This window comes from Crassostrea angulata, chromosome 7, assembly GCF_025612915.1.
Source record: "Crassostrea angulata isolate pt1a10 chromosome 7, ASM2561291v2, whole genome shotgun sequence".
In the NCBI taxonomy this organism is placed as follows: Eukaryota; Metazoa; Mollusca; class Bivalvia; order Ostreida; family Ostreidae; genus Magallana; species Magallana angulata.
In genome coordinates, this window is record NC_069117.1 from 3823971 (window position 1) to 3842100 (window position 18130).

The 18130-nt window shown below is 35.0% G+C and overlaps 1 protein-coding gene across 1 annotated transcript in view; it reads right to left on the reverse strand.

Annotated features, from left to right (window-relative positions):
* The window catches only part of LOC128191768 (anion exchange protein 3-like), a 61493-nt gene that overhangs the window by 12866 nt on the left and 30497 nt on the right, over positions 1-18130 (reverse strand). The window contains exons 25-28 of the mRNA XM_052864049.1: positions 15945-16061; positions 12115-12219; positions 8599-8733; positions 6309-6353 (exon numbers count right to left, since the gene is read on the reverse strand). Of these exons, the coding sequence (XP_052720009.1) occupies positions 6309-6353; positions 8599-8733; positions 12115-12219; positions 15945-16061 (402 nt within the window). The remainder of the gene's footprint in view (positions 1-6308; positions 6354-8598; positions 8734-12114; positions 12220-15944; positions 16062-18130) is intronic.

Genomic DNA, 18130 nt, shown 5'->3' on the forward strand with positions numbered 1-18130 from the left:
AAAGCTGACAGAAAATTACATATTAGTGCTAATGCACAAGTTAAAAGGAACAACGGCAAAGCGCTCTAATATATTATCAAGAACAAGCATTTTTTGTAGCAATTTCTAGCATCACAAATATGTTTCTGCATTTAAACATAGCAGTTGACTGGTTTAATGCACTAACTTAATACCACAAGACCACACAGCCACAGATGACAGAAGCAGACAACAAGACAGTGCTGTTAGTTTGGCTGTTTTCTCTGCAAATCAGTGGTACAACTGCTGATAAGTTGATTTATATCTAGCAATCCACCACTGACGAACAGAAATCACAAGGTTAGTAAGGCCAAGCTCCATGGCAACGACCCTCACAGACCATCATGACCCCTATATCACCACCAACAATTTCAATGTCTCCAAGAAAAAATGATGATCCTTAACAAAGAACATTTCATGGTAATTATCAAACTTGACACAGGGATTTTTTTTCTGATGGAGACTATATAATCTTGCTGTAGCTTACTTATAATTAGAATCCTAATACACTGATGTACTATAATGATCATGACATTAATTTAGTACATGATGTAGCTATCTGTACTTCTCTTAAAAGACTGGTGTCCCCAAGATGCTGTAATTCAGTAAACCCCAAAAACCTCTATCATAAATCGCCTTTATTACCTGTGAGCTGAAGGTCACCATTGAATTTCTTTATTCACACCAAAATCATGTTCTCGTTGTTCGAATCCGACATCAACTAACACCACAAGTAGTTGAACCTGGCCAAAAAATCATGACTAAACTGTGAGGAGGCTCATTCCACAATCCAAACCACTGCAGATGGCTGGAGCAAGATTCACACCTCCACCCAACACTTCTTGGTCAGACAAACCAATTTCACAGTTTCCCTCAGGTTTTTATGAAAAACATGCCATCACCTTTCTCTGTGTGGCCAGCCAGGTATATTCCCTTGTTGATTACAGGCTGTAGCCATAGGTAGTCAGACTACAGGTAACGTCTACAGGTAACGGCCACCTATCTCACTGACAGAACAATGGCCACCAACATAGTCCAGGTACTCTCTAGAACAGATCCCTGAACTGATGCAGCAATCACGGCAAAAAGCATGGGCTTAATGAAAACCAATCAAAACACCACACTGAAGCCTCAAAATACAGCAAACAGTCATACTTACCTTAAAAAATAATTTCAATTTACAGTATATTGGATTTAATGTACACCTTGATAATAAATCTGAACTCTACAACCTTTGTTATTTTTTCTAAAGAAATTGAAGTCTCAGAAATGAGTTCTTATCAATATTTGAAATTACTGGTAAATGAATACAAGGACAACTTAGAAGTTCAATCTGAGATGTAAGGTCAATCTTTAAACACAAGCCATTAGCAAAGAAAAATAGGAAATCATGTATGCAGGTTCAAAGGTCTGAATGAAAATTTTCATTGCCATAGATAAGTGCATATAATTTAATCATTCAATTTGTACTTGATTAATTTTTGTGAAAAGGAATTAATATGGAAAAATACTATTCTCCAGTCTATGAAACAAACCATTCCTTACAGTTGAAGAATGCAATCAAAGGCGAAAAACGCTAACACTGATCAAGTTCGGAAATTTAAAATATTTATAACGTTAATCTTTCCCCAAGCATTTGATCCAAGGCTACAATGGCTGGCCATTTTCTTTGATCGGTGGAGAGGCTTTGAGTGTCATCAATAATTCAAATTTAATCATGTATCTAGTTTAATGATCAAGCAAGCCTATTCAAAAAAACCCACCCAAAACACTTTCTTGTAAGTTAAACAATTTCTGTTGTAATTAAATAATAACATTAAGACCATCAGGGGTATAACAAACAAACCTTTTACAATAAGCATCAGAATTTGTTTAATTTCAACTGAATGGGTCTGATGGAAATCTTAACACCGAGACCAGAGGACTCTGGACACACTGAAATCCTGCGCGTTACATTCCTGAATTGATCTATCATAAAACAAAATGATTTCCCGATGAAAGAGGCCTGACAGATATTGTATTGTTGAGCATCAACCTGATTAAGAGTACCTGCTAGTCTACCTGAGTGAAAAATACCTTGAGGAAAAACGACAATCTTACCTGGAGTCATCCATCTGAGCCGGCGTAATTACAAGACCATCGGAGAGCATTCACACAGACAACACAGTGATGTGTGCATGAGAGGAGTAACTCCCATTGGGTTGATGGAAGCTACAAGGCTTGCAGCTATAATATACCACATTTAATTATCACCCTCAAACAGGTGGGATGAGGCTACACAGAATCCTACCAATCACAGTCCAGATGTAGAACTGTTTCCATGGAAACAGATATAAGGAAAAGTAGCCTAGGTAATATTTATATTACATGATAAGCAGCTATTTTAATCACTGAGAGGGAAAAGGGTTCAAAAAGCCAACGTATTGCAGCCACTTGTAATTATTAGCTAATTAGCTAAGTTCCCTTTCTGTAGTAGCAGTGTGTGATTTGGAGGAGATGAGTATGATTTGTCAAATTTTCACATACTTCACACAGGGAAAGCAGAAGAGGTGCTAATGAGCTTTACACCTGTGTAGCGTCACAGAGAACAGGTGTGCTACAAAAGTCACAGTGTCCGTCCCTATTGCTGACCAACAGAGCTAATTACTGAGCCCACCCTGGGCTGATTTTGACACCCTGGGGCTGGGGGAGACTTTAGTCAGCTGTCCGAGCTGAACTCAGTACAGTCAACAGTCGATAATTCTATTTCCAAGTTATTGTCATATAGGTTAAACCCAGATTCTAGAAGACTTAGTGATTATAAAATTAAAAATTGATGAAAATTTGAATTTACCAAATCAAAAAAACAAGAGTACTCAGTAATGATCCCATGTACACAGAGATATAAAATGTTGGACTCATAACACCTGACAGCAAATGATGTTTTTTTTATAAACATTTTACGAGTCTTTTTAGATAGGTAAGAGGACTCTGAAATAGGTCCAACAGACCTGATTATTAGAACCATTAAAAGTTGAGATGGAGTTAAAGAAAGATAAATCATATGGACACACAAAACTCATTCTGTAGAGAGATAAATGTCTGCAAACGACAAAAAACAAGGCAATGATCCACAATCAAAATTCTGATTTAACCTGTTGCACAAATAGATCTACTGCAGTATGATTTGGTAAAGAAGAATGTAGCAGAGGTATCTTGATCCACCAGTAGCTAGTATCAAATCAAACCTCATTGTGACAGTGGTATAGCATGCAGTGGAATTAGTACAAGCAGACACAATGTAGCTAGCATTGAATCATTGCAGTGGATAATATAGCATGGTGTGGAATAGGAGAAACAATATGAGGTAGCATAAAACTATACTTCAGTGCAATTGATTTATAGCAAAACTTCATAGCGACAGATATATAGCACCGTGTGGAAAGGAGAAACAATATGAAGTTGTATAAAATTATACTTCAGTGCAATATTGACTTTAATCATATGTTTATCTCAATATACGGTATATATCACTAATGGAATAAATTTTCATATTACACAGTGTATTCTTACGCCACATTCTTACGTCACAATTAAACATTACATGTTTTCTATCCCATCGCCAAGGCTTTGGGATAGAAAACACACAACTTGTTGGATAAAAATCATATACCACTGCAAATCATGAGAGATTCTTTGCAAGGCATGGAATAAGGCAGACAACGTGGTAGCATTAAATTATACTTCATAGCGACAGATATATAGAATAGCATGAGGCAAGGCAGACAATATGATGTAGTTTTAGAATATACTATTAAATAGCAAACATGAATTGATAATATTATATTCCCTTCAAAACAGGCCAGTAGAACTAACATTCTCATGTGAATGATTTTTATACATGACTGTTCAAAGTACTAGACAGTGTGATACAGTCCTACGATAAGACTGAATAGTAGGGCTGTTAGTCCTACCCAATGTAAAACATATACAGTTCTATCATTAGACTGAATAGTAGAACTGAAATTATACATATACAATCCTATTATTACACATATACTGAATAGTAGGAATATTAATCCTTCACAATGTAATACAAATACAATCCTATTATTACACTGTATAGTAGGATGATTAGTCCTTTACAATGTAATATAAATACAATCCTATTATTAAACTGAAAGGTAGGACTGAAATCCTTAACAATGTAATACATACACAATGCTATTATAAGTCTAAATAGAAGGATTGAAATCCTTAACAATGTAATACAAATACAATCCTTTAACTAGACTGAATGGTATGGCTGAATTCCGTCAGGATGTATTACATATACAAACTTATTATTAGACTGAATGGTAGGACTGAAATCCTTAACAATTTAATACATATACAATGCTATTACAAGTCTGAATGGAAGGATTAAAATCCTTCACAATGTAATACAAATACAATCCTATTATTGGTCTGAATGGTAGGGCTGAATTCCTTCAGGATGTATTACATATTACTAAAATCCTTAACAATTTAATACATATACAATGCTATTACAAGTCTGAATGGAAGGATTAAAATCCTTCACAATGTAATACAAATACAATCCTATTATTGGTCTGAATGGTAGGGCTGAATTCCTTCAGGATGTAATACATATACAACCCTTTTAGACTGAATGTTAGGACTGAATTCCTTCATGATGTAATACATATCAATCCTAGAACTTGAATTAGACTGAATGGCAGGACTAAGTTCTTAACAATGTAATATATATATACAATCCTACTATTGGACTGAATGGTAGGACTTTACAATGTATTACAATACTTTCATCAAACTGAACTAGAGGACTATACAATGTTATACAGTCCTATCATTTAACTAAACACTACCTGAAAAATTCTGCACAGTGATTTAGGATTGTTTTTGTAAGCATAAGGGGTCTTTTATATTGCACAATGACTCTTTCTGAGGAAGGAATAGTATGTGATAGGGGTATAGTCTTGTACAATCAGCAGGATTACTGCTGTGAGATGGTAGTAGTCTATAGATAATAATGTTACATCGTACTGCTGTCCTTTAGTTTCTGTTGTAGCTTTTCCTGTACAATATGGTAGGACTTTCTTTACAATATAAAATGACTATTCAATGAGGTAAGACTATTCCTGTGGTGAGGTTGCAGTCCCTTGTAATATAATAGGATATCTAATAGGATGTTTAACTTCAGTAATTTACAAAAGGTATATGCTGTCTTTATTCTTGTACAACACAATAGAACTAATTAACATTGAAAATGCATAAAAGTATAGTTGTTACAGAACAAAGAAAGCAGACTCAAAATGAATGTTACAAAACCCCATAATTTGATTTATATTTTCTAAAATAAGCCATAAAATACCCAAAGAATGTTTTGAAAGAAATATTAAATACTTCAAAATTTGAAGTCTTTGAACAAGTCTTTAGTTTAATATTCTGATATTTGGTAGTATGATGTTACATGAAACTACATATATTCGTTACTTTTATTCAGCAACATGGGAATACTTATCAAGTCTTAATAATTCACAAGATAATATACTGTAGTGAGGAATTCTGCTTACATTGTGCACACAACATTAAGAGGCAGGTTGGGAGCACCTGTTGGATCTAACAAGGAGCTAAGATGGTCATTACCAGCCGGTGCATTAGGGGTGGATCGTCAACACAACCATTAGTTGTCAACTGCAAACGAGATGCTAACTGCTGCAAAAAGCCACCAGTAATTACAGTGAGCAATCTGTGGCTTAGTGTGCATTTACCAGGTATTAACAGCAAGATGGTCCTCTCTCATACAATTTGACTAAATGCTTCATATTTTAGTAGATGATATTGCACAGAAATGAAATCGATTCCTGACAGACTACTGCTTCCCAAGGCACAGAAAAGACATGGTATCCAGGTACTGACCAAAATATTGGAGAATTAATTGAAAAACCTACAAATCTATACTTACTGCCTCCAATAGCCTCAGTAAACAATCAATGCTCCACTGAATTACCGATGCTCTGCACGTTTAGGATTTTTGTAGCAATCTCTCTTATATTTCATTGACAAACCACACAAAATAACCATGGTTAACCTTATCATTTTCTTCATAATTCTCCTGCTAACCACAGAATTTTTTCTTCAATGTGAAATCTTAAATTCAATATTTGATTCTCTAAAAATTACCTAAATCAAAATTTGGGGCTTGACTGAACATTTAAAGAAGGGGAATGAATAACTGCTGATCATGCCAACATGCACTTTATTGATATAAATCAAACAGTACTCACCAGATTGTACACTCCCAGCAGGAATGCCTCAAGTCCTCTCACTGACTGTAATTAAACAAAAAGAGAAGTTAAATCTTTCACAATTTATGTAATCGGGTTGTCAACAGTAATACCACTCTTAGCCAGTTAATGAACAGGCACCATCAGTTCTCCAGCATTTGTCACTCACGGGTTCCGCATGACTGCAGTAGCTGGCTGCAATTTGCTTTTTAAGTAACACGTAAGTCATTAAAAATTTATCATCTGGACACTACAAATATCTTAGAATAATCATCTGGTTTTGTTTTAATCATTGTCCTTTTTTTCTTATAAATGGCAAATTTGCTTAACTCTTATCTGGTATCAGATTTGACCTTTATTTTTTTTATCATTCATCAATTTCCTAAAAGACTAGCTATGATATAAGTAGATGCCAGAAGAAAGGAAAAAAAGAGAAAATGAGCCTCTGATCTTTAATTCAGGCTACCAAAAGCATTGTTGATTGTGCATCATTTTCAAAGATATATTTCTGGAATGTTAAAGTCAATACAGAATCAAGCATTAGACATAATTTGATTATTGAATAGCTTATAACGATAAAATTCACAATTTTACAAATTTTTCTGAGCTAACCGAACTTTATTTGCGAGTGAAATGGCAGTAGACATCTTGATGAGCCATTTGGGACCTACTCAAAAATAGAAAGAGAACAATTGCATTGTCTGTGGCTGGGAATAGTCCAAATGCTGTTGGATTCTGAGGATGAATGAACTTTAACAGTACCAAGAACTGGTGATAGACAATGTTGTGCAGAAGCTTACTATCGTATATCTTAGTACTGAAACCAAATTTTTTTCACGTGCGCGAATTTTTCGCGAGTTTAGCGAGAGCCTTTTCATCGCGAATATTTCTCACCGCAAACCAATCCTTTGTCTATAGTTTTTTTAACAATACAGGTCTGGATAAGGCTTGGTTGTGAACATTAGTCGTCGCAAACCAGTTTATTGGCATTTATTCGTGAAATAAAGTCGTTTGGAATAAAAATTGGTTTACAGTATGTAAAACACCAGAATTTTAATCAGTTGAGAAAAATACCTTATACACGGTTAATGTTTGTACAGTATAAGTTGTTTAGTACAACCATGGTTAAAGCAAAACCTTGGCTGTAGAGATGCAGAGTCCCATCAAAATTCTTCACAAAGCCTTGTAAAAGTTTACCATTAAAACAAACTTAGATATACATGTAATTAATTCACCTCTAATACTTGATGTAGTAGTAGCAAACTGAATTTGAGTCCTACAGAGGTAAAATATGATAATAATAATATCTTTTACAATGACTTGTTATATTGTTTCATAAGTAAGCAATACAAAATTACATAATTGTATGAATTAATTAATTTCACCATAGATCAAACAAATTACAATCCAATAATTAAAAGAAATCCCTGTAAATATTACGGTTAAAATGAACTAGGAAGATAATACAAATTAACAGATAAATCAGTGTATAACATTAGTGTTGGGAAAATTGTTTCCACATAAATTCCTCAAATTGCAATCCAATAATATTAGGTTTACAAAGAAGCTTTTTGATTTAATGCCTCAAATAGCATAACTGTAAGTAATGTGGAAGAATAAATGTACAGTTGAACCTCGGTATCTCCAACACTGTTATCTCGAATACAATGGATACATTGAAGTGATTTGTCAGTTTGCTATGCTTATATTTTCTATTTTGTGATAAATATATTATATACCTATTTACTGGCTATAAGGACAATGGTAAGTTTATTGTCCACCAAGCAGCAAGTATTTAGCAGGGCAAAGTCGAGGGAAATAGTTACTGTCGAGGGGGACAATTTGAATAGTCAGTAAAAAGTTATTTTATCATACCCACGAAAACTTATTTGTCGACAATGCAGATTTTGTTGAACCAATTTAAGTTGGACTTTGAATTTAACGTAGCGACTCGCATTACGCCAGAGGTGTTCCGAGATTAAAAATGAGAGAAATTGAATGCCATTGGTAAATAGTTTCAATAACTTTTCCCCGTGGGCAGATAGCACAGAAGCTATTTCACTGTTAAATAGAACAGTATGTTCATTTGTTGTCATTTTACATAGAAATTATACACAGTGGTATAATAAAAATAATTATGTGATACATGAATAGCAATGTAAATCTACTGATTTGTAAGGCTTCGCTATAACCAGGTTTTACTGTCTTTGTTTCTCTGATAAAGAATTTGACCCTATCAATGCATATTAAGAAAAGTTTGTATAGGTACTTCAACTATAATGATACACACCTTTTTGCCGGATGTACTAAGAGCAGACAGGTAGGTCCAGATAACGACAGGTATCAGCTCCCTGCTGAAAGTCTTCAGCTCCGATTCTTTGGACCGGTAGAACTCAAACAGCTGGTGACAGACTGGATCTAAAACCTGAAACATTCCACAGGCTCAGATTAAAGCTTCAGGGTTAGAGTTGAGGGATGGAAAGAGTACCTTAAAGGATGTGTTCATGAATTTGAAGAAATCATACAATTTTACTACAGCTGTACATGTTTTCTTACATTCAATATTGTCACTTTTGGTTTGGTGGTGCTTTTGCTTTTTTTTTATTACAACAAAGTCACAAGAATCCAATTTGTAAAATCTAACTTTATTGGGCATGGTCTTTGAACAAAAGTAATCTATATGCTTATATTATAAATGGTGAATTTTTATGCGACTGTGTTATCATATTCATCTGCAATTTTTTCGCAATTCAACTTATCAGTGATTTAAAGCAAACCTATGCTTGATATGCAATGAATTGTCAATAGCCAGAAAAACAAAGTTGGTTTCTTTTTTGTGCACAATTCAGTTGAATAAATAATTCTTATTATAAATTTACTGGTACTGCTTATAATTGAAACTTATCTTTCATGTTGATGACAGTGCAGAATAAAAATCTGCATGACTGCTTAAAGACTCTCAAGCATAATTCAATGCCAGACATGATCTATCTTCCATTATTTCGAAAAAACAATTTCTCATCTCTCCAATGTGAAGATTTCCACTACATCATTCAATAATTATTTTTCATGTCATATGATATTTACCTATTTGGATATAAAGTTTCAATGGCATAATATTATATTGAATTTCTATAACTTTATTTATAAGCGTCCAATTGCATTTTGCATGCTTTTAAAAGGAAATTCGGTACTGATCCCCAGGATTTTTGGCCATCAACAATGTTTAATGCAAATAAATAAAATAAATAAAGAATAAAGAATAATCTTTCATGGAAAATTATTTGAAATTGAGGAACATCTTGTGTGCCTTAAAAAATATTTATGTATCCTATGTAAATGTCATGTAGACTAAAGACCCATCCTGTACTAGATATGTAGACTAGAGATATTCATCCTGTAATAGCTATGTAGATTAAAGAAACATGCAGACTAAAGACTGATCCTATCTTAGCCACGTAGACTAAAGATTGATCCTATCTTAGCCATGTAGACTAAAGACTGATCCTATATTAGCCATGTAGACTAAAAACGGATCTTATCTTAGCCATGTAGACTAAAGACTGATACTATCTTAGCCATGTAGACTAAAGACTGATCCTTTTTTATTCATGTAAACTAAAGACTTATCTTATCTTAGCCATGTAGACTAAAGACTGATCCTATCTTAGCCATGTAGACTAAAGACTGATCCTATCTTAGCCATGTAGACTAAAGACTGATCCTATATTAGCCATGTAGACTAAAAACTGATCTTATCTTAGCCATGTAGACTAAAGACTGATCCTATCTTAGCCATGTAGACTAAAGACTGATCCTTTTTTATTCATGTAAACTAAAGACTTATCTTATCTTAGCCAGGTGGACTAAAGACTGATCCTATCTTAGCCATGTAGACTAATGACTGATCCTATCTTAGCAATGTAGACTAAAGACTGATCCTATATTATCCATGAAGACAAAGAGCAGTAGACAGAATAAAGAATCTCTCTCTTCAGAACCAGTTATCATCCAAGCAGACAACAGACTCCATGTTTTAGCTCTGTACCAGACCGTCAAGGCTAGATGAAATAATAGGAATGTGATAATCTGGTTAAGCCAATGCTTCATTGATTGTGTATACTATACTATGTTCCAAATGGGGAAAAAAACAAAGATCATAATTTACACAACAAGTTACCTAATCTTACAAACATGTGGTGCATTAAAATGCCTATTTACTGCTTGAAGTTGTTAAATTTTAGTTTGAATCATTTATATGGACATAGATTAGATTCATTTTTGCTTTGAGAGACTAGAATTGTGTTTTCTTTACTTTTAATAGAGTTATTGTAGCAAACAAAATCTACGGTATCTAAATATCATTCATAATATGAACAGCAAAATCAGGTGATAGTCAATAATTGTACTGTGCTGAAATTTAACAAAACCTTCCAACAAGTTTCCATGGAAACCGTAACATTTGATCTCATTACTGGTTTTCAGTATTTATAAGCAGCTTTTAAAGGGCGTAACTTAGATATGTAATTAATACAAGAATCAATAGGTATTAGGGATCACACATCACACATAAAATACAGGTGACCACATCAGAACTACCAAAAAGGTAATGAAAAAGATGACTTTCCATGGTGTACATGATATAGGAAAAACAAACAACATTAATAAAATTTTAATAATCACTGGAATCATGGTCTACTTTCTGGCTCTGTCCTAGAAATTCTACACTGCAGAGATCTCAAGTGGTCAAATACCTGACATTATATTCTCCATGGAAACAGGAGTCAGTAAGAGTACGAAGCTGTTCCTGTGGGAAATTCTATCACAATGCTTGTACATGAACAATAAAATGGTCGCTGAATTTTTTTAATTTGTTTATCTTAAGTAAGGTTAAAATGCTAACTCATCAATACCCTTCTTCTAAATAAGGAAATAAATACTGCTGCACAATTTATAGAAGGTAATAAACAACCCACAGTGATATACCATGTCTTCCCAGAGTCTAAGATTCTTAGAGAGTTCTAGTTTAATGTTATATAAAACAGAGACACTGCATGTGACCCTATCATCAATGCTTTAAAAAGGATGAACACATATTCCAACTTATTAAAATTATAATGAAAGGAGGCACTGCAGGTCATGGGGAGGGGCTGGTGGGGGTGGAGTGGGGGAAGTGTGTGTTCTATTGCAGACTTTCAGATTGAGAACTTGGCCATAAAACACAAAATCAGTGATGACATCCTGTAATGGGGTAAGATGTTGGGCCCTTACTTTGCCCTGTGGAAACATAAGCCCAACCTCTGGGACACCCTTTGGAACCAATACCTCCAACTATGGGATCATTACCTCAGCCTGTGGAACCAATAACTCCACCTATGGGATCATTGCCTCAGCCTGTGGAACCATTACCTCGGCCTGTGGAAACAAATACCTCAGACTATGGGATCATTACCTCAGCCTGTGGAACCCAATTACCTCTGTCTGTGGGACCATTACCTCAGCATGTGGGAGGTTCCCCTTTCCTTTGCATATGGGACATAACCTGGCCTGAAGGACCATTACATCTGCCTCTGAGACCCCTGTGGAACCAATATCTCAGCCTGTGTAATCCCTAAGGAATCCTTACCTTGGCCTGTAGGGCCCTTACCTCAGCATTACCTTGGCCTGTGGGACCAATACCTCCACCTATGAAACCATTACCTCAGTCTGTGGGACATTTACTTTCGCCTGTGGAACCCTTATCTTGGCCTGTTGGAATCTCTGTGGAACCCTGTGAGACAATTACCTTGGCCTGTGGGACTCTTACCTCAGCTTGTGGGAGACTCTCAAACAGACAGTACAGGTTGGTGGTCAGTTCCTCATTCTGCCTGACCGTGCTGGCATAACTGTGAACCTCATTGTCAGGGAGGGACTGCAAAAGCAGAACCACAACTCCTCAATCATCAGTTTAAATTATTCAGATAAAATCTTAATCTTTCCTAACAGTTATATCTACTTGTTCTTAAAGAAAACTGTCAAATGGTTAAAAATTCAATGTTTGCATAAGAAATAACATGATTTCTCATACATAATGTTAAATTTGAAGGTATTTCATATCATCTGTTCAATTAACTTTCAATTCACAGTCAAACTGCATGTACCGGTATATGATTGTCCAAAACTTTATATCATAAGCTGGAACTTCACATGAAGATCCATTCCTCATTTAAGCCATCAATTATTAAAAAAAAATATTTTTCATAGACCCCCCCCCCCCCTTTCTCTATTTTTTTTTTTACACCTTTTTAAAAAATTTAAAAATGAACTTATATCAAATGATGTTCATAAATATATACAGTACATGTACTTCAAAAAAGTAACGTGAAAATGATTATGTAATACACAATTCTATATTCAATAACAATACAACAGCTTGGGTCTGAATCAGAGCTCATTATTCAGGCTTATGAAACACTTACAATAGTATAATTGATTTACATGTTTATATAACATGTCTATCTATCATTGTCTGTGTAAATCTAATGGTCGCATGATAATTTCAAACATGTATACATAAATAAAAAAAGTTGGGTTGGGGAGAAAAACATTTACAAAGACAAGGCATGACAAAAATAAAGATGATATCCCAGGGTTCAATCAGAGAACATCAAATCAAGAACAGTAAGGATAATACCTAGGTGTTAAATTCACCATGACAACCCATCTTTCCTCCGACTAATTACTCAACGAGACTTCTGTGAATTTTGTCTTATATAAAATATATTTCATAACACATTAAATATTAAAGCTGCTTAATTGATTTGGTATTTTTTATGGTAGTTGAAGAAATAGTATGCACAAACTAAAATGGAGTAAAAATATCATCACACAAACATGACAAATGGGTTTATATTTTATTGAATTTTTGATTGATGAGCTTCATTTGCTGAGAGATTTACTCTATACATGTGTTAACTTTTTTTCCTGTGTCTCAATGACTTTCTTCTAAATCGTAAATAGATGCTTACTGAAATCGCAGACAAATTCTTATTGTATCTATGAGTCCATTTTTTACAAATCTAGAAGTTTAATTGCCTCACAATGTACATCTAAGTCAGGTCTGACTGGTTGATGGACTACATAAGCTGTATGTCTAACTCAGTAATGACTGGCATAGTGGACTACATAAGCTGTATGTCTAACTCAGTAATGACTGGCATAGTGGACTACATAAGCTGTATGTCAAACACAGTAATGACTGGCATAGTGGACAACATAAGCTGTATGTCTAACACAGTAGTGACTGGCATAGTGGACTTCATAAGCTGTATGTCTAACTCAGTAATGACTGGCGTAGTGGACTACATAAGCTGTATGTCTAACACAGTAATGACTGGCATAGTGGACTACATAAGCTGTATGTCTAACTCAGTAATGACTGGCATAGTGGACTACATAAGCTGTATGTCTAACTCAGTTATGACTGGCATAGTGGACTACATAAGCTGTAAATCTAACACAGTAATGACTGGCATAGTGGACTACATAAGCTGTATGTCTAACACAGTAGTGACTGGCATAGTGGACAACATAAGCTGTATGTCAAACACAGTAATGACTGGCATAGTGGACAACATAAGCTGTATGTCTAACACAGTAGTGACTGGCATAGTGGACTACATAAGCTGTATGTCTAACTCAGTAATGACTGGCGTAGTGGACTACATAAGCTGTATGTCTAATACAGTAATGACTGGCATAGTGGACTACATAAGCTGTATGTCTAACTCAGTAATGACTGGCATAGTGGACTACATAAGCTGTATGTCTAACTCAGCTATGACTGGCATAGTGGACTACATAAGCTGTATGTCTAACTCAGTTATGACTGGCGTAGTGGACTACATAAGCTACATGTCTAACTAAGTAATGACTGGCATAGTGGACTACATAAGCTGTAAATCTAACACAGTAATGACTGGCATAGTGGGCTACATAAGCTGTATGTCTAACTCAGTAATGACTGGCGTAGTGGACTACATACGCTACATGTCTAACTAAGTAATGACTGGCGTAGTGGACTACATAAGCTGTATGTCTAACTCAGTAATGACTGGCATAGTGGACTACATAAGCTGTATGTCTAACTCAGCTATGACTGGCATAGTGGACTACATTAGCTGTATGTCTAACTCAGTTATGACTGGCATAGTGGACTACATAAGCTGTAAATCTAACACAGTAATGACTGGCATAGTGGACTACATAAGCTGTATGTCTATCACAGTAGTGACTGGCATAGTTGACAACATAAGCTGTATGTCTAACTCAGTAATGACTAGCATAGTGGACTACATAAGCTGTATGTCTTACTCAGCTATGACTGGCATAGTGGACTACATAAGCTGTATGTCTAATACAGTAATGACTGGCATAGTGGACTACATAAGCTGTATGTCTAACTCAGTAATGACTTGCATAGTGGACAACATAAGCTGTATGTCAAACACAGTAATGACTGGCATAGTGGACTACATAAGCTGTATGTCTAACTCAGAAATGACTGGCATAGTGGACTACATAAGCTGTATGTCTAAATCAGTAATGACTGGCATAGTGGACTACATAAGCTGTATGTCTAACACAGTAATGACTGGCATAGTGGACTACATAAGCTGTATGTCTAACTCAGTAATGAATGGCATAGTGGACTACATAAGCTGTATGTCTAACACAGTAATGACTGGCATAGTGGACTACATAAGCTGTATGTCTAACTCAGTAATTACTGGCATAGTGGACTACATAAGCTGTTAATCTAACACAGTAATGACTGGCATAGTGGACTACATAAGCTGTATGTCTAACACAGTAATGAATGGCATAGTGGACTACATAAGCTATATGTCTAAATCAGTAATGAATGGCATAGTGGACTACATAAGCTGTATGTCTATATCAGTAATGACTGGCATAGTGGACTACATAAGCTGTATGTCTAAGTCAGTACTTACTGGTATAGTGAACTACATGTACACAAGCTGTACATCACGTCAGTATTTATTGGATAGTGGATTAACCTACCTTGAACTCTGCCAGCCACTCTCGCACTGTTTTGGGTAGAGTCATTCTGAGTGTCTACATGATCACCTGAAATTACAGGAGAAAAACAGCATACATTAGAGATACCTATATAAAACCCTTCTCTGCCTTTCTCAATGATCAGATTTCTTGGTTTACAAAACCCAAAAGCAAATGACAGAGTTTCGATTTCATACAGGCTAATAGACCTGAAACAGATGTATCATTATTTGAGAGATCTGAAAAAACCTGACTACTTCAGATAAAAAGCCAATTTAAGGTCAGAACAGGAGTCTGAGAGTTACCAGCATGTTGGAATCTAGAAAAAACCGTGAAAACTTCACAAATAATTAAAAAGTCAAGAAACAAGCTGATTTTTTGAGGTTACATAACATTACTTATATCATCATACAGGTACTTCTTTTTGTACTTGAGATTATCAGGCTGTTTGCTGTAATGAAAGAGAGAGTAAATAGCCTTGAAATGAATAATCCAAGAAAAGGGAATTTATTTCAGATTTCAGGGACTATCAGTGCCACTTTGCACAATGAATGAAACATGGTTGTGTATGTTTACAATATCTGCAGGGTTAGGTTTGAATTTGAGTCCCTGTTGGGTCTCCTTGCTTTTGTTACCAGGCAACTGGCGGATCACAGATCTGCGCTTAAGCCCCACCCACCGTGGCGACGGTAGCTAAGAAGTGAAATGCCCGACAAAAAAACTTTTTTTTATTCCTTCCAAAGTTTTGCTGAATGAATATTAAATGTTACAATGAATATTAAAGATAACCAAATGTTGTCAGATGACTGACTAACTAATAATAAACTTTTGATTTAGCACTAACTATTCCTTATTCATAAATTGATATTAAGTGATACAGCTTACTCTAGCTAATTTAATATAATGGGCAGCATGAAATCTTTTTTTTTATTTATTTCAGTCACATTCAATAGAAAGATTAAAAAAACCTTTAAGCTGTAAGGTATTATATTACATGTATTTAAATTATATCCTAGCACTGAAATATATATGCCATCTTCCAAAAAACCACTGTTGATGGTTATATATCATTCAAAGTGATAAATTATTCTATGTCAAATGTTTCTTAATCAGTCAAATTCATCTGCTTTGAAAGTATACCCATAAAATAAACAAATACTTTATTTGCCTCTTTTGATTACTAGTAACATTTTTATAGTACTTGTAATAAACACAAGAAACCTGGGGACTGCAATGAAACAAAATAGCAAATAAGCGAAATAGCAAATATTCAAATTTTTGAACTAAAATATTAGAAATTCTTCTTAACTTAATGACAGATTACATCTGAAGTATTTATATCTGAAAAATTCAGGAAAATCTGAAGGTTCATTTGTGGGCCACCCATCCTCCTTTAGTAGTACATGTATATCACATGTATATGGTATACCCCGGTAGGTAATTATTACATGTATATGGTATACCCCGGTAGGTAATTATTACATGTATATGGTATACCCCGGTAGGTAATTATTACATGTATATGGTATACCCCGGTAGGTAATTATTACATGTATATGGTATACCCCGGTAGGTAATTACTGATGTAAAGGTGCTACTGAAATGTTTGATAATGTTGTTAGTTGACCCAAAATCATTTCAATGCCACCCACCAATATTAACACTCCTCCTGTTTCAATAAGATAAATGTACTATACAGAGGCTTAATCATTTTAAAATACCATGCGAGTCTAAACAAATACCTATGTGGGCAGTTATGTCTACAGATGTACTGTGTATACTGTGGAATCATTAGATTTTGTGATGGCTCAGTTTTTGGGGAATTTGTGGATACCTTCATCCATGAACAAACATCCTCCATGAGTTAATAAAATTAGGGTTTAAAGATATCTTCTTTTATAGGTATAAGAGCATACACAAAATTACATTCCCACAAATCTGTAAATTTTAAGCAACCCATGAAAATTGCCCCTGGACACCAAAGATTGTATAACTATATCACCCAGTCTGATGGGTGCAGGACAACACACCCATTAACTGACAACATGCCCCAGGAGCCTGCTAATTCAACCCCAACCAACTGCCATCTCACTACCAGTCCAGTTAAATACTAAAAAGACTAAATACAGAAGCTTGTGCCGTAACTTGCAAGTAAGAAACTGAAGAATTGTTTACAAACTGGAAACAAGAATGTCAGCGATGCTATTGAAATAATATATCTATTGCCATGACAACACATTCAGTTTTAACCAAATCACATAAACAATCCTTAATAGTTAAAAGTGTGGCAGATAGTCACACACAGTCCAGACCCTGGTTAGGTGACACAGATGTTACAGTGATGCCCCAGTAACAGCAGGTAAACGGGTAAACATATCATTACTAGTTAACTGCCCTTTATATTTGTGTACACTGACTAGATATGAAAAGTTTGAAAAGTGCTCCTTCTATTGCTTGTTTTGTTTATAATTTGAGAAATATCTGGGTGTGATAAGAGTCATCATTTAGGAATTACTGCCTTACCAACAAGATCAACAGCATCCTGAAGTTATTTGAAACACAGGCCGAGACTTTGACATTTCTCTTGTATTTAAATCTAATGGGGTTTCAGTATCAAATAACACTATGTACATGACAATATTTCAACCGATGTTATTCATTAACTTTCCTCAGGTGTACTCACTCAGTTAAATAGGTGATAAAATCAATAGTTGGGCGTATGTTTGACTGAGGAAATTCGAAACCACAGAAAAATCATTTGA